This window comes from Sorex fumeus, unplaced genomic scaffold (assembly GCF_029834395.1).
Source record: "Sorex fumeus unplaced genomic scaffold, SorFum_2.1 ptg000061l, whole genome shotgun sequence".
In the NCBI taxonomy this organism is placed as follows: domain Eukaryota; kingdom Metazoa; phylum Chordata; class Mammalia; order Eulipotyphla; family Soricidae; genus Sorex; species Sorex fumeus.
The window spans coordinates 18,344,348-18,370,031 of NW_026606118.1; the positions used below are offsets into that span (position 1 = coordinate 18,344,348).

The following is a 25,684-nucleotide window of genomic DNA, read 5'->3' on the forward strand; positions in this document are numbered from 1 at the left end:
CAGTTTTCTCACCTATAAAAGGATAATGATATGCCTCTAGCAATGAGAAGTAAATGATTCCATAATCCATTTTAATACATGTGTTTTTCTCAAAAGCTCTCAGTCTACAAAATCACACACAGAAAGATAACAGGGATTCTGAGGAAGAAATGTTGTGGGCATACAGAGCAGCAGTTGAGCTATGAGCCTTTTTCTTTTCCACTGCTGGTACTAAATATTCTCCCACTATTCTGATTATCCCTTTCTACTGAAAATTCATATGAGTAAACAGAACTATTATAAGCCTTGACTCTATTATCTATATACTGTTTATATAAGAGTTCATGATGTTATAAAAGCAAATATTTCAGAATGGACCAGATATAAAATGACCTTGGAAAAAAATGAATATTAGTGGGATTTAATTTACTTCTGTACTGGTGAATTCTTTAAAAGTCAAAGAGACTCATTCTAAGAGAGAATATAATTTCCTTTCTATTTCAAAGAGCTGTGAGATAGCAGGAGCAGAATTTATCCTAAGGAAGGAGAAGATATATATGGGTCTTGGTTCTCTTCATATATTAAGCTCTGTAAGAGGTACAATATTAAAGTATTTTACTACCAGTACGGTATTAACACCAATCAATCATAAAACGCTAACCTGCTGTTCTCGGTTCCAAGAGAAGTTCTACTGATTAGGCATAATTTCTTAGGTTCTTGGGTTAGTGGAGGGGCCCCAGGCGTTCCAAGGGAAAGGTCAGATAATGGATGAGAAGAAAGTAGTAGTGAAGAGTGCAGTATTGTGATGGCTTTTTTTTTCTTTTTCAGTCACACCAGCAATGAGACATGGTAATTCCTAGCTCATACACTCAGAAATTACTCCTGGTGGTGCTCATGGAACCATTTGGGATGCTGAGAATCAAACCCAGGTCAGCTGCATGCAAGGCAAATGCCCTACCTGCTGTTCTATCACTCCAGCCCCAGTATTGTGAATGTTTACTGATATGCACTCTAGGGTTTTAGAGAACAGTCTGGCCTATGGTGATTTCCATATAATATTGATCATTTATCTTTAGCTACCTACTTTGTGTATCTTCATGGTACCCAAAATGTTATGGAGTCAGAATTGCCACGAGGCTAGCTTAAGAAGGATCACAGGTACATGTGATGTTAGGGAAAAGATGACTTTACCTCCCAGGAGCATCCCCTTTCTCATCAAACCACACCTCCTCTCCAGACACACCAATGAATGTGGACTTGATGAGGAAGTCCAGGAGTTTTCTGCCATCGATGGGCTTCATGGCATCGCAGAGTCCCACATGGCCAGGACAGAGGGCATGGTGCATATTCTGTAGCCCATGAGCCATGGCGTAGATGGCATTGATGACAAACCCCATCTTACTGTCTTGTACATAGTTTTCTTCCAAGCTTTCATTGCCTACAAAAAAGGAAAATAGATAGTATCAAAATCATAATAAAAGAAGAGCCTGTATGCTTAATTAGAAAAGACTACTGAATTATCAGAGGAAGGCAAAAATTCATGACATGGGCAAAAGTAAATGCTGTTACACAACAGTTAGTCAAGCTTTATGTTTGTACCTAGCATTAGTGCCCTCGCATCATATTTCTGCATACAATTGACTCAATTTTATTTTCTGTATTCAATAGATAAAGCAAACTCAGTGAAGATGAAAATGAAGAACTCTGAAATATTTCAAGTAAATTCTTAAGAAATGACAGTGGGGATGCAGTGTTCACAGAGATTTGTATTTCAAGTCTGTAAATCATGGTACTGGAAAAAAATTCCTAAGATCCTAAGGACAACCTAAAATGAATATATGAGTTTATGTATTCCCTAGCTCCTAATTTTTTTTGATAAATTCATGAATTTTATCATCTCTAGGGCCACAAAATCCCCAAGTAGCACTATAGCACTGTCTCTCCCGTTGTTCATAATTTGTTCAAGCGGGTACCGGTAACATCTCCATTGTGAGACTTCATTGGTACTGTTTTTGGCATATCAAATATATCACGAGTAGCTTGCCAGACTTTGCTGTGCAGATGGGATACTCTCAGTAGCTTGCCAGTCTCTCCGGGAGGGACGGAGGAATCGAACCCAGTTGGCCGCATGCAATGCAAATGCCCTACCCACTGTGCTATTGCTCCAGCCCAAGTATGTAGGAAAATCCCCAAGTATGTAGGAAAAATAAGTAGTATAAATTATTTCTCATTTGTAGTTAGCAGCACATAAATAATAATATATGGAGTTTTAGAAACTCATGTAAATTATTTTTTATTTAAGACTATGCTAATTTATCTTAAACCTTGCACTTCACTTGTAAATTTCAAAACTTCCTACTGTCATCTCTAGTTGTAACAAAGGTGGATAAAAACTTCACTAATTCCAGTTTCACAGAAACAGTATTGATTAGAAATGAGCAATCTCCATATCAGAAGTCTAGACTTTAAGACTTAAATATGGATGAAAAATCCAGGGACCAATTAGATTTACTCAATAAGTGGTGCTGGGAAAACGGGGTAGCTACATGCAAAAAATGAAACTCAGACCTTTTTCTGCATAAAAGTCAGATCAAAGTGGATTAAAGACCTCAATATCAGATCTGAGTCTATAAGGTACATAGAGGAAAAAGCATCTTCATTGAAGCTAAAGGCATTTTTAAAGATGAAATGCCACTGAACATGCAACTGGAAGCAAAGATAAACAAATGGCCTACAGTCAACTGAGAAGCTTCTGCACCTCAAAAGAATCAGTGACCAGAATATAAAGACAGCCCACAAATTGGCAAAAATTATTTACCCAATACCCAGCTGATAATGGGTTAATATTCAAGAAATATAAGTCACTGAAAGAAATTCACAAGGAAAAAGCATGCAACTCCATCAAAAATTGGAAGAAGAAATGAACAGAAATTTCCTCAAAGAAGAAATACAAATGGTCGAAAACACATGAAGAAATGTTCTACAACACTAATCATTAGGGACACACAAATGAGAAGAACAGTGAAATATCATCTCACACTACAGAGACTGGCACACATCCAGAAGAACAAGAGTAACCAGTGCTAGTGTGGATGTGGGGAGAAAGGGACTCTTCTTCATTGTTGATAGAAATACTGACTGGTTCAACCATTTTGGAAAACAAGATGGGATTGCTCAAAATGCTATAAATTAAGTGAGCTTCAATGACCCTGCAATACCACATCCGGGAAATATTCTGGGGGCCCAAAAATAGCAGAAATGCTTTCTGCACTTCTATGTTTATTACTGCACTATGGATCCATAGCACAGCGGTATTTGTTTGCCTTGCACGCAGCAGGCCCGGCCGAGCCGGGTTCGAGTCCTCTACCCCTCTCCGAAGCCCAGCAAGCTATGGAGAGTATCTCGCCCTCACGGCAAAACCTGGCAAGCTACCCATGACGTATTCAATATGCCAAACACAGTAACAACAAGTCTCAAAATGGAAATGTTACTGGGCCCGCTAAAGCAAATCGAAGAACAATGGGAGGACAGTACTACAGTGGACAGTGCTATTCACAATATCCATAACCTGGAAACAACCCGAGTTCCCCAGACAGATGACTGGTTAAAGAAACTATAAAACACCTACGCAATAGAATACTAAACAGCTGTTAGGGAAAATGAAGTCACGAAATTCGTGTATAAATGCATGGACATGGAGAGTATCATGCTGAGTGAAATGAGTCAGAAGGAGAAGTACAGACATAGAATGATTGTACTTATTTGTGAGATATAAAAAACATAATATGAGACATATACCCAAAGGCAGTAGAAACAAGGGCCAGTAGGATTGGTCCAAGGCTGGAAGCCTGCCTCAAGTGTTGAGGGAGAGGGCAGCTGGGATAGAGAAGAGACCACTTGGACACAGTTTTTAACTGTGTTCTGAAATGGAGAGAGAGAAATACAGACAGACAGAGACAGAGACAGAGACAGAATAACAGAGAGAAGAAAAGTGCCTGTCATTGAAAAAGGCTGGTGGGGTTGGGAGGTGGATTGGCATGAGAGAAACTGAGCACTCTGATGGTGGGACATGCACACTGGTGGAAGGATGTGTTTGGGTACATTGTATGACTGGAACCCAATCATGAACAGCTTTATAACTGTGTGTTTCAGGGTGATTCAATAATTAATAAATTAAATTAAATTAATAAGAGTTACAGATTTGGAAATGGTATTGATTAGGAGCACACCACTGGCTTAATTCTGAGACTTTTGTCATAATTATAGAAATTTGGTTCTCCACTGTGGATGTTCCTTTTCCCAGTTGACTGACAGTGAGAGTCTATAGGAGGTGTGCTCCAGGCATTGAAGCTAAAAAAGGTTGACACATTCAGCTGCTTATGGATTGAGAATAATATGAAGTTGCCCATGACATGTTCCAGCCTCAATAAGTCACTGACTACCAAGGTTTTTGAACAAAGAAGTAGCAGAGACTATTTAGGAAGTTAGACAAGTCTTTAGAAGAAAGAGCATGCAGTTTTCACTTTGATGTAGAGCTTGGGATAAAATATAAAGCTTCTAAAGAGTTCTTTATATAGAGAGATTATATATAAAGGCTCATATATTTAGATATAATTGAAAATGTGAAAAATATGACACTTAGCTATTTTAAATGAAAGGTCCATACAAACTTCTCAGACTTGGTTGAAATAAAAAAAGATTCTAGTTTAATCCATCTTCAAATATTGCATAATAGGAAACTGTTAAGAGACTTAGTACACTAAAGTAATAGTTTTCTAAGTGACATTTTGCAAGTGGAAATAAGAAGTAAGATATACAACAAGCATTTAAAACTGAAACACATAGAATAAGTATAGAAAGTTGGATAAATCAAAGCTCATTGTTGCAACAAAGTGATGAAGCTGTTGAAATTGGGTAAATTAAATCTCTCACATAGACATAAACACTGGCTTTTAAACATTAGTTTGTCCTCTATTGATATGTTCTTTGTAGACAGCCCCGACAGTCCAAGCGATGTTGCTAACTAAACAGTAAACTTTCTGGGGTTAGAAGAATTACAATCATGCAGGCAGGGAGGGTAGGCAGGAGGGAGGAAGAGAAGGGATGGAGGGAGGTAGGAAGGCAGGAAGGCAGGAAGGCAGGCAGGCAGGCAGGCAGGAAAAAAGGAAGGAAGGAAGGAAGGAAGGAAGGAAGGAAGGAAGGAAGGAAGGAAGGAAGGAAGGAAGGAAGGAAGGAAACAATAAAAGTGACTGAATGACAAAATAAAAATAATCTTCACAATAATATCCTCTCAAAGGATCTAGTTAATACTTAAACTATCAACCTGAAGTTGAATTGGCTATAATCAAGTTGATTGATTATAATCAAACTGAGTAACTTGTGGAAATACAGGAGAATAAGAATGTGTTGATGCTATTATTTCTGTTTTGTTTCACAAACCTACCAGCTGTGCTATCGCTTCAGCCCAGGTGAACAGCGGTATTAATCCTAACCAATTTTACATTTCTCTAAATTTAATATATCGGTAATCCATAACCATTGTGCTCCCAGCTATGTGCTCAGGAGTATCTCCTGGTGGTGCTGGGGACCATTAAGTATGAGGGATCAAATCTGACCTACCATACACAAAGCATATGCTCAGTCTCCTGAGCTACCCCTTGGGCCCAACATATGCTGCTTTTTATCAAATGAAGAGCTTTAAGATATGGAAAATCCTAATGACTACTGAGTTTATCATTATTATTTTTATAAACACTATTAAGTATTTATTATAAAGTAGTCAGAGTGATGATACCAGGGATAGGGCATAATAGGGCATCACATATTCATAGCCTTGCATACAGCTCACCCAGGTTTAATCCCTGGTAACCCATATGGTCCCCTGAGCTCAGCAAGAAAGATCTTTGAGTGTAGAGTCAGGAGTAAGTCATGAGCTCTGCCAGGTGTGACCCTAAAAATAAAAGAAATTATGCTTGGTGCACCAAGAAAAATATTCCTGAGCTAGTTCTATAGTAGATATTTTAATAATCAGCTTTAAGCTCATAACTGTTCTTGGATTTCTCTGAGGTCAGTTTGAAAAAATAGATTCTTATGTAGGGAGAGCAGATAACTTAAAACCAAGTCACAATTGAGAATGAAATGGTGTAAACAAACTGTTCGTACTGACATATTTCTTGTCAGTGGGTATGTTTGCTGATTTATTATTGCTAATACTTCTATATTGATTACAGATAAAATGTAAATATATATACTACATAAATGTATGCACACGCAGGTATACAAGAAGTAATCTGGTGAACAGCGGTATTAATCATAACTAATTTTACATTTCTTTAAATTTAATAAGAAGTCTCTATATCGGTAATAATTCTAGTTGCGATTTTGAGTATTTGTCACATAAAATATTGAATCATTGGGCTCTAAAGTTCCTCACAGTCCTGATCATTAGAAATTAATTTCACAGAGCACAAGTGAAGAAAGAGGGAAGAAATCCAAATTTCCCCTTGGTCCTTGCTTTTCCCTTGCCCTCACTGGCAATGCAGGTGAAATAATGGAAGTTTCCAGAAGCAGCTCTTTCCTGGTGAATCAGGACAGGGCATACTACTCATACCAGCAACATGGGTAGGCTGATGTGGGGACTTCTCCCTGGAAGGGTTCCAGAGGTGTACAGCTGCCTCTCAGATGAGAAGTATTGGTACCCAATCTATTAATAGTAATCTAAGACTAAAAAAAAGCCCATTCTGTCAGAATCTGCCAGAGAGCCAGGAGGCTACACACATGTTTTCAAGGAATATTTGTAACTCAAAGCCTTTCCAAAATAAATAGCAGCAGCTTGTGTGTTTGTGAAATCTGAGCTGAACGCATGCCCTTCCCTTCCCTGCCAGTTCACAGGGTCAGCACAAAGAGGGGGAAACTATTCTCTTCAGCTACTCCATCTGCTCAGTAGGAACTAGCATCTGGGAATGTCTGACAGAGACAGAAAAATCATCCAATCTTTTTTTATAAATACATTATTTTTTGCTTTTTGGGCCACACCAGTGATGATCAGGTGTTATTTCTCACTCTGTACTCAGGAATTACTTCTAGTAATGTATGGGGGATTGTATGGGATGCCGGGGATCATACCCCGTTTGGCTGTGTGTGACCCGTATGCTCTGCCCACTCTACTATATCTCTAACCCCATCCAGCCTTTACAGGACCATTTTCTTGGCCACAGTATGTCTCTCCAACGATAGTGAAAGTATCTTCTCATCTAACAAAAACAGGATGGAAGCTGGAGCAATAGCACAGCGTGTAGGGCATTTGTCTTGCAAGCAGCTGACTCGAGTTCGATTCCCAACATCCCATATGGTCCCCTGATCACCGCCAGGAGTAATTCCTAAGTGCAGAGCCAGGAGTAAGCTTTGTGCATTGCCAGGTGTGACCCAAAAAGAAAAAATAAATAAATAAATAATAACAAAAATAATATGTTACAAATTTTCCTAGCTCCTCTGATCCATTATTTTTATAATCGGTGGATAGAGAGCCCAAACTAATAATACTGTCAGTTGTGGGGAAGGTGAAAACACCGATTTCCTGCGGGTTAGTCCCTTTCATAACACTAGTTCCAAAGTTATTAGTGAGAAAGGGGATTTTATGATTCATTTTCTAGGATGCATTAACTATTATAATGCACTAAGGTATCATTAAGGCATTACCTTTTCTAATATACTAAGTGGAGTCAAATAATTGTAGTTGACTGTGTTTATTTACTTTCAAAAGAATACCTACCTAACTACTTCACAGCAGATTGTGAAAATAGCTACCTTGATTCTAAATAGCAATTTTGTTCTTATTTCCAAAGCAAAACAGGGGCTATAAATGCTGCCTGAGAGCACCCACAGAGCCCAGAGAGCAGTAGGAACAGACAGTGTAACCTTTTGAAAATAAGTAACTGTTGGTGGTCTGAAAGAGTGGCGTTCTTTTCACTGCCTTTTAGAATGGTTATTTACCATATCATAGTATGTCAAACTCTGATCTATGCACATCAACACTAGGGGAATTTATATGATTTAAATAATATATGGGACATCAAAGCCATAATTCCATTTTGATTTGTTTTTTGTGCATGGTTTTAGAAAGAGGTCTGAACTCTTTTTTTTTTTTGTATTTAGCAGCTGACCAGTTTGCTCACTACCATTTGTTGAAGAGGCTTTATTTGCTTCAGTTCATATTTTTATATTTTTTGCTCCTTTATCGAATATTAATTGATCATATCCCTGAGAGTCTGCCTCAGGATATTCCAGTCTATTACACTGGGTCTTTATTTCAAATCTATGCTGTTTTAATTATTGTCACTTTGTAGAATGGTTTGAAGTTGGGGAAAATGATTCCTCCCATCTTCTGAATTCATAAGATACATAAACAAAAACATAGGCAGAACTCTCCTTGACATTGAAGCTAAAGGCATCTTTAAGGATAAAACACTGACCAAGCAAGTGGAAACAAAAATAAACAAATAGGACTACATTAAACTGAGAAGCTTCTGTACTTCAAAGAAAACGAAGACCAGAATACAAACACAGTACATTGAATGGGAAAAATTATTTACCTAACATTGGTCTGATAAGAGGTTAATAATCAAAATATATAAATATACATATATATGTATATATATAGCATTAGTAGAATTTCATAAGAAAACTATACAACCCCATCAAAAAATGAGGAGAGGAGATGAATGGAAATTTCCTCAAAGAAGAAATATCAATGATCAAAAGGCACACAAAAAAGTGTTCTACATCACTTATTATCCAGGAGAGGTACATCAAGACAACAATGAGATATTATCTCATATCACAGAGACTGGACACACACCAAAAACTATAACCTGTGCTGTTGTGAATATGGAGAAAAAGGGATTCTCATTCACTGCTGGTGGAAATGCCAATTGGTCCAGCCTTTCTGAAAAACAGTATGGACATTCTTCAAAAAACTAGAAATCGAGCTTTTATAAAAACCCAGCAATACTGCTCCTTGGGGCCCAAAAACACAATGAGAAAAAGTTGTCTGCACCCCTGTGTTCATTGCAGCACACTTCACAGTAACCAGAATCTGGAAGCAATCCAAGTGTCCAAGAAGAGATAAGTGGATAAAGAAACTATGGTACATCTACACAAAAGAACACTATACAGCTGTTAGGGAAAATGAAGCCAAGAAATTTGCTTATACGTGGATGAACATGGAATATATATTGCTGAATGAAATGAGTGGGGGGAGAGAGCAAATATAGAATGAATGCACTCATTTGCAGGATATTTAAAAAGATACATAGTATGAGAATAATACCGAAAGAAAGTAGAAACAAGGACCAAGAGAACTGATTTAGAGAGGAAGCTGGCCACAAAGGGGATGGAGGGTGCAGTAAGGTTAGAGACGAACCCACTATGACACCGATAGTTGGAAATGATCCTTTTGGACAGCACTGACAGCTGAAAAAAGATAAAGGGATATGCATGATACACTTTTAAGTAACAGTATTGCAAACTGCAGTATCTAAAAGGAAGGGAGGAGGAGGAAGAGGAGGAGGGGGAAGAGGAGGAGGGGGGAGTAGAAGGAGGAGAAGGAAGAGGAGGAGGAAGAGGAGGAGAAAGAGAAAGAGGAGGAAGAAGAGGATGAGAGATGGGGTGGGTGTAAAAGGAAAACTAGAGTAACTGGTGGTGGGACAGGTGTTGAAACATTGTATGCCTGAAACTCAATCGAGAACAAATGCGCAATAGTGTATCTCATGGTGATTCAACAACAACAACAAAAAAAATGTTTTTTTCTTATTTTATTTTATTTTGGGCTGGAGCGATAGCACAGCAGTAGGGCATTTGCCTTGTACACAGCCAACATGGCCAAGCCGGGTTCAATTCCTCCGCCCCTCTTGGAGAGCCCAGCAAGCTACTGAGAGTATCTCGCCCTCACGGCAAAGCCTGGGCAAGCTACTCGTGAGGTATTCGATATGCCAAACACAGTAACAAGTCTTACAATGGAGATGTTACTGGACCCGCTCAAGCAAATCAATGAACAACGGGATGACAGTGCTACAGTGCTATTTTATTTTATTTTATTTTATTTTTATTTTTATTAGTGAAACACCATGAGGTACAATTGTAGATTTACAAATTTTTGTGCTTGGGTTTCAATTATACAATGATTTAGTACCTATCCCTCCACCAGTGCCCATTTTCCACCACCACTGATCCCAGTATCCCTCCCAGCCCATCCCCCCCCCCCCCATCCCACCCTGCCTCTGCGGCAGGGCATTCCCCTTTGTTCTCTCTCTCCTTTTGGGTGCTGTGGTTTTCAAAAGAGGCATTGAGTGGCAATCATGTTTGGTCTATAGTCTACTTTCAGCATGCATCTCCCATCCTGGGAGGATCCTCCCAACACCTTTATTTGGTGTTCCCTTCTCTATCTGAGCTGCCTTTCCCACTAGCATGTGCGGCTGGCCTCCAAACCATGGAGTGAACCTCCTGGTACTTATCTCGTCTAATCTTGGGTGTTAGTCTGCTATTTTTTTACTTTATGTTCTCCAGATTGAAATAATAATAATACATCAGAGGGGATGGGAGGGGAGGAGAGATAGGCCTTGCTTTGTGAGCAGAGATAAACCTGGTTTAATCCACAATCCCAACGCAGTCCCTTGAGTACCGCCAGGGGTCACTACTGAGCACAGAGCCAGCAGTAATCTCTGAACATCCAAGCTCTGCCCTCTGCCCCCAGGCCCTACTCAGCAGGTAAAACTAAATAAATAAATGCACCACGACTGTAAAGAGAGTTTAAAAAGGGGTTGCACATGTTTTCCATGCAGGATGCTTGGATTTGATGTGAGCACTCCTGGGAGTGACACCTGAGCACTGTGCCAGGATCAATCCCTGAGTACACCCAGGTGTTGATCTCCAGACACACAAAAATAATTTAAAAATGACTAAGAAAGTTAATATACCAACAACATGTTTCAACAAACCAGGGAATTTGGACAAGGTTCAAGCTCTCTAATATAAGTGTCAGTTTTCTCACATTAAAAATGCAGAAAGTATCAGATTATCTGTATGGTCATCTCTTTCCCCCCTACAGATCTATGCGTTGCTTCTCAAACTCCACATCTGAGAATAGTCAGCAAAGCAACTCACATATATTACCTCTTTTGTCTTAGCACGACTGTCTCATCACTATTTCACAAGTAAGAAGACTAGAGAATTTAAGTCTCAATTAGGGCTATATATTCTTCTTTCCCTTCACTTCATGTTTTTTTAATGAAGAGATTGTTACTGATAACACTTCAAATCTTTTGCCTTATCTAATATAAAGGACAGAGATTCATCTTAGTGGAAGAAAGAAAGAAAGAAAGAAAGAAAGAAAGGAAGGAAGGAAGGAAGGAAGGAAGGAAGGAAGGAAGGAAGGAAGGAAGGAGAAAGAAGAAAGAAAGAAAGAAAGAAAGAAAGAAAGAAAGAAAGAAAGAAAGAAAGAAAGAAAGAAAGAAAGAAAGAGGGAGGGAGGGAGGGAGGGAGGGAAAGGAAGGAAGAAAGAAAGAAAGAAAGAAAGAAAGAAAGAAAGAAAGAAAGAAAGAAAGAAAGAAAGAAAGAGGGAGGGAGGGAGGGAGGGAGGGAGGAAGGAAGGAAGGAAGGAAGGAAGGAAGGAAGGAAGGAAGGAAGGAAGGAAGGAAGGAAGGAAGGAAGGAAGAAGACTCACTGTGGTCTATTCTCTCTCCTTTGGAGTCAAGAATTTGACAGAACTCAACATTTCTGATTCTTTCTCTGTTTGTGGTAAATGTGAGCCGTCAGCCACTGTGCCAATAGGCACGACAGGTTAATCATCTAGTTCTGGGGTATAGTATTGCAAAGTCTATTGTGGCCACACATCTTACCCTCGGCACTTGTAAGTTTCCACTGCTCTTTTCTTTATCTGACAGCATTATTCAATACAGAATTGTACAGCATCAATTCAGATCAAAATAAGAAGGCTTAATTATTTTATATTGTTAACATATCAAGCAAAGAAAATGAAATTCATGCTCCTTTAAATTACCAGAGTACTAGACTAGTTGAAGTAAGATTAATCAGGTCACTTTATAAATAATGCCTTCAAAGATCTAAAGTGCCCTCAATTCTTCTTGAAGATGCAGGCTTCTAAATTTTCTTTTTTCTACTCCTGGGAGAATTTACTTTAAGATTCAGAACACTAGCTTCATCCATGTGTGTCAAGGATTTGTGAATATTTTTCCTCTCTGCTTCTATAGTTTGCTTTTTCCTTAAAACATTTTCTGTGCTCACATCACAGATGAGTCTGACCCCTTTATTATTTTGTATTCAGTTAATTAAAATGTAAATGAACTCCTATGTAGGATTGAAGAGAAAAAAGGAAGGATCCTTCAATGGAGAATAGGTTATTTTCACTTTTATTAATAGCTAAATTTCTATTGCTTGAACCATTTGGTTTTTAACATATGTGAACAATACAGATATTTCTCTAGATGTATCATAACTATTGTTTAGAGAGAAATCATTCAATCATAGGACACACAATGAGCAGAATCCTTGAGAATGTATGATAATGCAGAGTTCAGCATCATTGCCTTACTCTTTAAAAACATCATTTCAGTTTACCTTATTCATATTTGGAATAAAGTGTGGTATGTGAAAAGCAAATGAAGATAACCCTGGTATGTCTAAGTGATGCCGCGGATTAGACAGAGACATTGCAGTTGAACTGTGAATCCCTTATTTCTCTTAAGAAAGAAAACCAGGGTCACATGCTCTGTGCCTTTGCTGTTGTTATTGATTTAGTACAAAATAGCACCATGAAAATATAAACCACACCCCCTGGAGTACAGTTTTTGCAGGACTACAAAAATCAGTTGGCAAGTAATCATAGAGACAGAGTATGTTAAAGAAATCTTGCTGCTTTCGTCAATGTGGGAAGTCAGACTTGTTAAATTTCATCAGGAATCAGTGCCCCTTTCAGCAACCTGCTGGGTCAGAATCCTTGCCAACCTTTTTTCTCTTGGCCTCTTTAGAACTCCACAAAGGCAAATCTATATGGAATACACTACTTCTACATATTCATGTGTGACTAAAAAAAAATGTTTTCTTTTAGATAGGTGTTTGGGTTCAAGATTAAATGCTACTAAGGTCTTTCTTGAGTTCTGGTCAATGATTTGGTACTGCTTTAGTATCTCTAGGTTCTTTCTGCAGTATTCTAACTTGATCTTCCACATTTTGCAAAAATATAAGAATTATTTGTATAACTTTACTTATCCCTGACCTGTAAAACTAAGGTTTAATGCAGCATTTTCTGGTAACCAAATATGGTCTTAGTTATGAGAATAAAACTGAAAATAATTGTTGGCATTATCATTATAGATTCACTTTGATGATTAACTTTAATAAAATACAAGGTCTATAACATGACAGTTACTATGAATAAAAAGCATACTTTGAGAATATTAAATGATTACATATTTTTCAAACTTTTTCCTGGAATTCATGTGCCACATGGATAGAATTCACCTAAGAATAAGATATGTTTATCTCACCTAAGAAAGGTATGTTGTATATTTGTATTAGTCTCAACTTCTTAGGACATTTTAGTTAATATTTTATGATTTATTGGATAACATGTTGACTTTGATAATGTATCCTCCAATACCTCTCTTGAAAAAATCAAATTTGAAATTTCTAAGAGTTTAATTAAACCTCATGACTAGTAAAGACTTACAGTCACTATCTGTCACAGAAATTAAAATACAAACTTAAAATTCATGTTGTCAAGAGCAAATAGATCATGTATGCTTATGAGAATCTTTCAATAAAACATATACCGAATTCAGACTTCATAGTGGGTAAGACATTTGCCTTGCACATAGCCTACATGGCCAACCCAGGTTCTATTCCTCCGTCTCTCTCAGAGAGCCCGCACAGCAAATCCTGGCAAGTTCCCGTGACATATTCAATATGCCAAAAACAGTAACAACAACTCTCACAATTTGTTGTGAGATGTTACTGGTGCCCGCTAAAGCAAATCGATGAACAACAGAAGGTCAGTGACAGTGACAGTGAGAACCGCTGTGTTCAGGTTGTGAAGATAGAAATAAGAATGCCAAATAAAGATACCATAAGAAGAAATTCATTGAAAGGACACAGAGAAGAACCAAATATCTACAGCTGGGGGGGGGGGGGGGAGTCAGGGAGATAGACTAAGGGTGAGGGGACATATTTTACATGTAACTAACCCTAGCTCTATCTCCAGAACCACATGGTTTTCAATGCTTTGCTGGGGGTAACTATAATAGTCAATCACTGCCAAGGTGTAGGATAACATTGCTTTGTCCTTCCTGCATAGCCTCAGGTAGTTTAGGTTTATTGGGTTGCTCTCATCATAGTGCTCCCATTCCTCTGAGTTTATTTGTAACTTCTTTCTTTGTGCTCTATTGACTTATAAATATTGTTTTTCTCTTCTCCCTTTGCATAGTTTATTCAGAGCAACGTCCTTTTTGTATGGACACAAGAAGACAGTATAGGCTATGCTTTTGTAATGTGATTCTCAGTGTTATTTTCCTCCTGGAACTGTTCTCTCTCTCTCTCTCTCTCTCTCTCTCTCTCTCTCTCTCTCTCTCTCTCTCTCCCTAAGCCTCAGCTGCCCTTACTTTCTAACACCCCCAAAGGCAGGGTCCCAACGAGGGACTGGATGGAACCAGGGCAAGCGGTAAACTATGTGCTGCCCTGGCATATAAATGGGCCTGGCCCAAGTGCCATAATGCTTAACTATAAGTTAAGAACTTGGTCATGGACAAATGCTGTCATGATCCAAAAAGTAATAACTAGACTCAGACTCTGCTAGGGTTAGGAATGATTAATCTGGCCTGAGCGCTGTAGTCTGAATCTGTGGCAAGATGTTCTCAGGAGAGCTGCCCTAAAAGCCTCAATGTATCTCTTACTGTGTCCATACAAAAATAACTAGTATTAAGATGTTGATAGAGTTATGTGATTGAGGAAAGGAGAAAAAGACCTTAAGAGGTATTTTGCCCCTGGGAAGTTAGGAAGGGCTTTGGAATACCCCTAGGTGATGTTTCAACCTTGAGCCTGGCAGTCAGGAAGGGCTTTCTTATGTTGAACCTGATTGGGTACAGTGTGGGCCCAGAGTGCAGGGAGTGAGAGAGAAGAGAAGTGGGACAGAGACGGGAGGGGAAAGGAGAGAGGAGAGAGAGAGAGAGAGAGAGAGAGAGAGAGAGAGAGAGAGAAAGAGAGAGAGAGAGAGAGAGCAAGATGGAGTGCGGAGAGACTAGCAATGAGGACAGAGAAGAATGTAGAAGAATACAGGAGCAGACTCATGGAAAGAGTGAGCCCAGGCTGCATGATGGAGCGCAGAGAAATGAAAGGGAGAGACAGGAGGAGATGGGAATCAGGGGGCAGTGTGAGATTAGAATGGGGGGCTCAGAGAGACTGGGGCAGGCACATGGGGAGAATGGAATAAATGACATCTGATCAATCAACTGGCGTGGCCCTCATTTTCTTCACCATCTGCCCCATGACCTGGGCCATCCCTGCTGGGTGAGTGGCTGGGGGCCCCTCGAACCCGGGCAGCCAGGGGAAGAGCTGCCAGGGCCTCCCCTGGCCACTGAGAGATTATTATACATCAGGTAATCCTCATGGTTCTCAACAAAGCAGGGCCTTAGCAGCACTGCATCCTTGAAGCCTCACAGTGAACTGTCATCCAAGTTGACTGAATATCTCCAGGGAATCTATCAATGCCTTGGAGTTGCTCCTGCTTTGGCATTCCCATTGCAAATTTCATTCCAAAATGGGATATAAGCACTACATTTGTGTCAGTAAAATTGTTTCTTGTGGGTACACGTTAAAAATTCTGAAATCTCTGTATAAACATACTGACACTGAATAAATAAATGTATGGTGGCAGATGGTAGAAGTCAAGTTTATCATAGTTGCTGTGGAGGTAACAGATAAGCAAGGGAGAGGTTGGGGGGCTATAAAAAAACAAAGTTGTGTTAGAATCAAATAAAAGGCACGGACATAAATTTAAGTTTAGCTTAAATATGCATCATGTGTGTCTAAAAAATTAGGAAGAAAAGACAAATTTCTTATACAGATTAGTTCCAAAGTATTTATCCAGATATTCTTCCCTCAAGAATATGGAACATAATTCCCTATTCTAATCATGTGGTACATATTTAGTGAGTCCCTTTCAAAAAGTACAGAATACTGACAAGGTATTAAAAAAGAGACCCAATAAATACTAACTTAGTCATAGTCCAAGAGTGGCACTACATTCTCAGGTTTATGAAATTATGTGTATTTGGCAATGCCTTAACACATGTTTATGTGAGTAAAATAAAAAATTTTCCCTGGATTATAGATCATATGTAATCTATAAAGAAAGTTTTCACACATTTTATTTCTTGCTGAGGTCACAATGACGTAGTGTATGTGCATTCTGTTGATATGAAGGCAGCCTTTTTTAAAAAATATATTCTTTCATATTGATGATTCATTATTCACTACTAGAGAAGATTGAAAATTAAAAACAATAGACAAAAATCATTTGGAAAAAATCTCAAATAAGTATTGATAAAAATAAGTTTTATATATTCTGTAACCCTCATACTTCCTTCACTTCAAGAAACTATTAACTGCTTCTCCCAAGATTTTCCTGAGTTGTTAGGCTGATTCAGTTCTTCAGAACACAATTGTGCCTAAAAACATTGGAAGTGCACCTCATATTCTAGTGGGAAATGCCTACAGAGGTCATATAAAAATCCATTTAGACAAGTGAGAAATAAGTTTTGACCGATAATACCAGCTTGAGAGACACCTAAGGAGAATAAATGTAGTGGAGTCTCTAAATCTCCACAAATAACTCAGGTAGCACACATGCTCCATGCCTACAGGTAAACTAGCCACTAATCTAGGTAGCTGCAGTTAGTTTGTGCAAATTGGCTGTTCTCAAGCTCTTTAATACAGACTCATCAAAAATATTCTTGAGAAATATTTGGAATATATTTTAAGCCAATAATTCTGTTGACCATGGGACTTTTTTTTTTAGTGTTTCACCTTTTAGATTGCCAGGTGTTAGGATACGTTTTTGGATGATAATCATATAATTCAGACCTATTGAAATAAAAGTATAGTATGCCAAGTTTTTCCCTGATAAATTTAACTATTCTTAGACTAACATGAGACAAACACAAATGGAGTCAAGAGGATTTACTGTTGACATTTACTCCTTATCCCTATCTGTGTCTAAAAAGTAATTTTTCTAGTGTAAAAGAAATGATTTGGGACTTGGGTTTCATATGAACTAGCTCTACCTCCTTCCCCTAAATGTTTCTTTTACTTTAAAAAACATATTACAAGCGAATTCCATGACTTCATTTTTTCCTAACAGCTGCATAGTTTTTCATTGTGTAGATGTACCATAGTTTCTTTATCTAATCGTCTGTTCTTGGGTGATTTAATAAACAAAAAAAATTTAAAACATATTAACAAACAACTAATATTAGAGAGAAGGAGGATCTTGACACTTATTAACCACTGAGCTTCTAAGCTGAGTAACAGATGTAGTTGGAACCAAAGTTATACTGAAGAAATCAACAGTGAATATTTGTAACTCATCATAAGGGTATACCAAATCAAAGCTTACTATTATTTTATGCTAAATTTTGTGCTATTTTCAAAAAACATTTGTTATGGGTGTGAAAATCTGCAATAGTAGAATCATTTTTACAGTATAACAAATGTAGGCTGGAGTGATAGCACAGCGGGTAAGGCGTTTGTCTTGCACGTGGCCGACATGGTTGACCCCAGTTCGATTCTTTCACCCGTCTCAGAGAGCCTGGCAAGCTACCGAGAGTATCTCGCCTGCATAGCAAAGCCTGGCATATTAACAAACAACTTAACGTATTCAATATGCCAAAAACAGTAACAACAAGTCTAACAATTTGTTGTGAGACGTTACTGGTGCCTGCTTGAGCAAATCAACGAACAATGGGAAGACAGTGCTACAGTGCTACCAAATGTGTGTGTGTGTGTGTGTGTGTGTGCATGTGCAATAGCTTCTGAGTCAGTCCAACATTACATCTGTTTGTCTTACAAAACTCTTGCACAATCTTTTGATTAAATGGTTGCCTGCATATATTCAAAGCACTCTAATATATGAAGACCTGATACTTTGTAGCTTTCTTCATATAAACAACATCAAATTGAAAGTCTCTTTTTCATTAACACAGGACATACTGAACCATCACAGTACTGAATCAGGTCAGAGATGGCTATCCCTTCTCACAGACTTTTTAGATGGCTAAAAGTAGGGAAAAAAGGCAGACGAAATAAATTTAATCTTTTGCAGGGGATAAGAAAATAATGTATAGATTGCTTTGCTGAGAAATAAATACTGAATTCAAGGCACATGATTTCTCCTTGTATGTGCCCTGTGCTCAGAAATAATGGGAAAGAAAAAAACCAGGGAAGAGATTGATTGGCATGGCATTGTCACACTGATCAAATATGACAGCTCCTTCAAATGGTGAGGTCAACAAGAAAACCATTAAAAACATCTTTTCTAGGAAGACACGGCATTGATTTTTTTCAGTTGTACTCTCTGAAAGCTCACAGAATCATAAAGGTAAATTTTGCTGTGCTCCAATCTGCAGAATCAGAATCATCAGGCATATTCATAGCTGCTAACATGATCTGTAACCACATAAAAATATCTTGGGGTGATATTTTATTGAGTTATATTTATCAGGGCCCTGATTTGTTCACCAATATATATTGTGGTTTATTGTTGAGTTTCTATTTCCCATGGATTTCTGTAATGTGTGATGGCAACACAAGTTCTAGAAGCCCAAAGTAACTTGGAATGCAATGAGTAAGGATAAAGAATACTGTTTTACTGCCAGAAATCCCTCATACGTCCCCATTTCCTACTATCAATTGCAAAAGTATCATCCTATTGTCAGAATATACTCTCCCGCAATAGAAGTTCTTCTTCCTTGCTTTCATTCAATATTAAGAGTTATTTAGACAATTGTCTTACACATTATCTCAATTGTTCTCATTGTGAATGAGTGACGGCTCAGGAAAGTATGATCTGAGGCACATTCTTTTTGGAGACTAGAACACTTTTAAGATATTCAAAAAGAAACCTGATGTGATGACTACAAGCTATTACTTGATAATACTGAGTAAGACCTGTAAGATAGTCTATTTAATTCATTAGTCAAAGTAGAAGCTTAACATCTATAGACATAAAATAAGGAGCTATGTATAAGTAGAAAAAAAAAAAACCAAGAAGAGATGTTCAGGCAATTGTGTTAATTTGAAGCATTAAGTGAGGATGTTCCGCAAATCTCCGTAAAATAAAACCAGAATTGTGTTTTATATTATGTATGTGAACTAAGTCTGCTTGGAAGAAAGTATCCTTTTGGTCAAATGCAAAGAGATGAAAATGTAAAAGGATGAAGATATCAGGATTTAAAATAACAGACTGTTTTAATAGCTTTAAAAAATAAAATTAAATGATGATGCCAGATCACGCTTTTTAAACTATTCAGGAAAATGAGAATTTAATGCCACAGTAATTACCTTGCCATTTTGAAAATCACTCAGCCATGCTTGGCTGCTTTCAGCGTGTCCAAATCTTTGCTGTTTATATAGCACAAAGAGTCAAAATGTGCAGGTATAACTCTGAGAAGAGTATTTAGGAAAGCAACCATTTCCTGCAGAATCCCACAGAAATTGCCTTCATGTAGGAGTTTGGGCAGAAACCTTTGTCAAGTCAACAAGACACCAAGTAAAGAAAGAACAATGAGAGGGCTTTTCATACAGTAAATACAGTGATGGAGATGCCAGTTGGAGGGGGAAATTACTGTAATACTGTGTATGGAGGGGACAAGAAGAACCCAAGCCTTATTCTCTTGACTAATAAAGTTAACAATACTATCTAACATGTGTTGACCTTTAGTCAGATGTAAAGCAACAAGTCAAGGAATTCCAGTGGTCTTCTAGCATAAACAGCTAAAAGTTCATGTTGGCACTGCCTCTCCTTAATAGGTATGAATTGCCAAGATGAGTGATTTTTAGCTCTCAGTCACAGATTGATAGTAAAGGGTTTAAAAAAAACACTGTTTTAGATGCATCTTTTGACCATCTGTGTGTCTTTTTTGAGGAAGTTTCTCTCCATCTCTTTCCCCCAATTTTTGATGGAGTGGATTATTCTTTTCTTGCCAACTTCTAATAGAGTTTTTATAAACCTTAGATACTAACCCTTTATCACAAGTGGTGGGTAAATACTCTCCCACAAGGCAGACACTTTGAACCCTGAGCTATCTCTGTAGCCTTTCAAGTTTGAATTTGCAACACTAATAGTTTGGGGAATGAGATAATAAGATGTCGCACGAATGTAACCTGCCTACACGGCAGAGTCTGGCAAACTCCCCGTGGCATACCCAATATGCCAAATACCAGTAACAATGATGGGTCTCATTCTCCTGACCCTGCAAGTGCCTCTAATATGGCACTTTTTAAAAATCTCAGGGCTAGGACAAAGGAGACGTTACTGGGGCCTGCTTGAGGCAATCGACGAATAACAGGATGGTCGTGATCATGATTGTGATTGAATAGTTTGGGGACCAGAACTTTATCACTTGGGGTGCCCCAGAGTGGGGTGGGTGAGAGCCCTCCCCGCCTCAAGGAACCCAGACCTGGCAGCTGACCTCCACTACCCAACAGCTGCCAATCTCCAGGCTGCTTTCCAGACTCATTATGAGAGACTTCTTACCATTTTCCATAATTACCACACCATGTTTGATGGAGTTCAGACAGCACACAACAAATCATGGAGAGAAATATACGTATATTTATATATAATATATATCTTGGAGAGCCTGGCAAGCTACAGAGAGTATCCCGCCCCCACGAATATAGCCTGGCAAACTTCCCGTGGTGTATTCAATATGCCAAAAACAGTAACGATAACAGGTCTCATTTCCCTCACCGTGAAAGAGTCTCCAAACGTTGATAAAAATGAGTTAGGAGAGGCTGCTACAATCTCAGGGCTGAAGGAATAGAGATATTACTGGTGCCCAGTTGAGTAAATCGAAGAAAACAATGGGATGGCAGTGACAGTGAAAGTGACAATAATTTGGGGGAACTTTTATTAGTTAGTTTTTAGTCCCCAAATCAACTTCTTCAGAATTCAAAAAAGTTGGGATAGCTACATAGAAACCCTATTAGACTTTCACTTGGAATTTCACTACCACCACCAACACCCCCCCAGTTGCTTTAATTCTGCTCCAACCATATCTTCCATACCATCCAACCCTTAACTTTATTGCTTTCCAAAATTCTAAATTTTGAGCTTGAATTATATCACCATTGAAGTAGTTAAGTCATAGCCTATGATACAAAATCTATGAAATAGAGACATAATCTTTCATGATAAAAATATATATATCATCAATAGAATATCAATATCAATAGAATATCAATAGAATATATACAGTGGTATGTCAAATCATGACATACTATTCAGTGCTGAAAAGAAATGCCAAGGCATGAAAAGTCATGGAGGAAACTTCAATGTATGTCACTAAGTGAAAGTAGTCAATATAAAAACCTATATAATATGTGATTCCAATTCTCTGGCACTCTGGAAAAGGAAAAATTATGGAAATAGTTAAAAACAACAACAACAAAACAACTGATTTCAGAGAGTGGGTTGAAGGCAGGTAAAGAGTAAAGGATAGTGGGGAAAGATGAGAAGTATAAGAAGAAAAAAAACAAAGGATTTTTATTCTAGTAAAAAGACATTTCTCCGAACTCTTTAAATACACTAAACCACAAGTGAGTGAGTCCAAATGTAAACTATAGAGTCAGAGGTAGTTATAGGTCAATATAGGTTTGTCAGCTGAACAGTGACCACTGTGATGGAGGGATATGATTTGTAATGGTCAATGTTATTTGTAGGTGGGACAGCTGGAATAAGGAAAAGTGTTTGTGCCTTCCTTTTAACTGTGTTGTAGATTTTAAACTGCTTAAGAATGTCTTTTTTTTTGGCAGCTCAGATAGAGAAGGGAGCACCAAATAAAGGATGTTGGGAACATCCTCCCAGAATGGGAGAAGCATGCTCAAAGTAGACTATAGACCGAACATGATTGTCACTCAATGCCTCTTTTGCAAGCCACAGCACCCAAAAGGAGAGAGAGAACAAAACGGAATGCCCTGCCACAGAGGCAGGGTGGGATGGGGGGAATGGGGGGTCGGAGGGATACTGGGATCCGTGGTGGTGGAAAATGGGCACTGGTGGAGGGATGGGTACTTAATCATTGTAGAATTGAAACCCAAGCACAAAAATTTGTAAGTCTACAACTGTACCTCTTGGTTTGTCACTAATAAAAATTTTTTAAAAAAAGAATGTCTTTTTTAAATATACTCATACCAATAATTTCATAGCTAGAGTTAAGAACATAAGATGATTTAATTTTCCTTCCTTATATACAAATGTTTGCATAACATAGATTATAATTTTACTATTAAATTTTTTTGTTTTCTATATCCATTACATATATTTTTAAGCTTATCCTCAGAAAACCTACACCAATTAATTTATCATCAACTCCATATTGGGTATGTATCACACGACAACTTCACTACATAAATCATTTGAAAAATATATGCCAATTTCATGAATGCAAAACTATTCCTTTTGTTAGCTATGGTTACTAGGGAGAACTAAGCCATTTTTTAAATGGTGAATTATGTACTATCTGTTGGCTCATTATTTTAATTTAAATAAGAATGCTCATGTTTTTATTTTCAAATAGCTAAACTTTTATTTCTATGAATTTTATTATAAATAAACACAAAATATAAGCCTAGTTTTCCAAGTAAATCATTCTGCTGTATCTTCAGAATAGGAATTATCTGGCAAGGCAGTTGTTGGAAGTAGTGCTGTACGAATTTCTGTCACAGCACAAAAAGCTCAATTCTACAAGAAGGCCAAGCTGTATGCAGGCACCAATCCCACAGCTGAGAAAGCGGTTTTAATACCTTTGTTTTTTACACTGCATATTTAGGTTAGTTCCTTTGTTTATTTTATGTTACAGATATTTTTGTGGTGTCTCTAGCAAGTACAGTAATTTTTTAAAAAAAGCATTAATTCTTTTTTTTTTATCATGTACTGGAGTGTGTAAAAGCTTTTTCTGGACTTTTATGATTTTATAAGTTTGTGAAACTCATATTAAAAATAGAAAAAATAGTAGAAGGCAACGGCCATAGGATAATAAAACCATTTGTAACACTCATAATATCATGGCAACATCTCTAGGCAGAGACTGGGAAACAGACGCCTGAGAGAGGCTGAGACTGGAAAGTTGGAATCCTGATTCTGCTAGAAATCCAGTCCAGAAGCAAAATCTAGTACTCACGGAATATCTCCTGGACTGCCAGATTGTAAATTTCTGTAGATAACTATTTTCAGAGAATGTGATAATAATGGGGAGCTTGGAGTTATGCAATATAGAAATCTTCGTGGAATTAGGATTAATTCAGGTCCAGGTCAGGCAAATGGACATTATCTATGGTCAGATAATCTCCCCATCGACCACCCTCCAGAACTCATGGCGGTTCCTCCCAGATGGGAGTATAAAACGAGGCCCCCATAACCATGCCCAATGCCACTGGACTCTGCGCCAGGCTGTTTTCACTCAGGGACCCCAGAGGGCGGGAGGAGAAGAGCCCTCCCCATCCCAAGGGACCCAGCCCCAGCAGCTGACCTCCACTGCCCAACCACCACCATACTCCAGGCCACTTTCCAGACACATCATAAGACACTTCCTACCCATTTTCCATAATTATCGCACCATATTTTTTTCTCTCAGTTTTCAGTTAGTTTTTTTTAATTTATTTCGAATACCCATCCTTCCACCAGTGCCCATATCTCACCACCACGAATTCTAGTATCCCTCCCACCCCCATCTCCCCCATCCCACCCTGCCTCTGTGGCAGGGCATTCCCCTCTGTTCTCTCTCTCCTTTTGGGTGTTGTATAACACCATATTTAATGGAGTTCAGAAAGTAGACAACAAATTATATATATATAATATAAGAGCCCGTCAAGTTACCGAGAGTATACCGCCCCCAGAGACATAGCCTGGCAAGCTCCTCATGACACATTCGATATACCAAAACCAGTAACTATAACAGGTCTCATTATCCTGACCCTGAAAGAGCCTCCAATCATTGGGAAAGACAAGTAAGGAGAGGCTGCTAAAATCTCAGGGCTGGGACAGAGACCTTACTGGTACCTGCTCTAGTAAATTGACAAACAACGGGATGACAGTGATACAGTGATACAGATCAGGCAAATAAACTCAGTAGGAAACTAAAAGTCCATGTTGAGCGCTTGGAAACAGGAAGGTTCCTGCTGAAACCTGCAACCTAAAAGTGGCCAAAGCAGATACCCTTTAAATTGGTATGTTCCAGAGAAGGATTTTGCTTTGTGGAAAGGAATTCTTAGCAACCAGTTCATAGGAAACTGTGGCACTGTTGAACTACCAGGAAAAGAGTTCAGATATGGAAATCTACAACCAGACATTGGATATGAGTTCAGATCGGGAAATGATAACAGGAGGAGTTCAAGACTTGGAGTAAAGGTGGTTATTGTTAAGTTGAGGGACAGACTCTATCCAATTGGTGCCCTGCTCAGATCAACATTGTCAATCAGCATACTAATAATTTGGTTTTTGCAATGTTCCTGATTACAACTCATTGCTCCTCCTTCAGGAATTGTTCCCAAGCAAACCGTAGACGTCACATTCAGAAGGTACACTTTCTAACTCTGCCTCACAAAATAATTCAACCAAAGACAAAGTTCAAAACTCTGATCCCCTTGCCAACTCTTACTTAATCTGAATTCAAGAGCAACCCGTGGGATTAGACTGAAGCTATGCAACAGCTGTGACATTGCTTAGCTTATTTTTCAGTTCTATGCTGCCTTCCTTGCTCTCTTGAAAGCACATTCAATAAATCATTAGCAAACAAATCTGTTTCTAATCTTTTTGCTCAGGAACCCAAGTAAAGTTAGGACAGATGACTGGGGGACTCTTGGTGATGTTTCCCAAAGTACATTACCAAAGAACAATTCAAGGAAGGTAGGTTCTGTAAACTGATGCATTGGCGGGGGGTGGGGGGATGAGGGGCTTCCTTTTCCGTTGCTTAGATAAAGATTTCCAGGAAGTGCTGAGTTTGGGAACCTCTATTCTAGATCATTATTCTTGTTTGGAGATTATTTGTACTATTCTCCATTTTTCTACTCCACATAAATATTTATTGCAATTTTCTCAAGTATTTTCAACACTGAACTCTGTAAAGGCATTAGCTAGCAGTAAAGATTTCTGGACTTCATCAAAGATCTACTAGTAAGAATCACTACTGTGGCCCAGAATACCCTGGGGAAAATCTTGTATGTTTTGAAAGTTTAAAAATGATGTACTCAGACTTGGAATAGGAAGAAGTTACTGATGGTGATAAACAGGGTTCAAATAGAGAAAATGCCACAGGAACTAAGAATCAGGAAGAGATTTATGGCTATAGCAGTAGAAGAAATTGCATGCATAATTAACATAGTGAAGTGAAAATAAGACCATCACAGCAGTGAAAATATC

General features: G+C 38.3%; 1 protein-coding gene across 2 annotated transcripts in view; it reads right to left on the reverse strand.

Moving 5' to 3' along the window:
* The window catches only part of GRM1 (glutamate metabotropic receptor 1), a 493,073-nt gene that overhangs the window by 87,515 nt on the left and 379,874 nt on the right, over positions 1-25,684 (reverse strand). For both annotated transcript variants that reach the window (XM_056126175.1, XM_056126176.1), the window contains exon 4: positions 1,171-1,417. In XM_056126175.1, the coding sequence (XP_055982150.1) occupies positions 1,171-1,417 (247 nt within the window). The remainder of the gene's footprint in view (positions 1-1,170; positions 1,418-25,684) is intronic.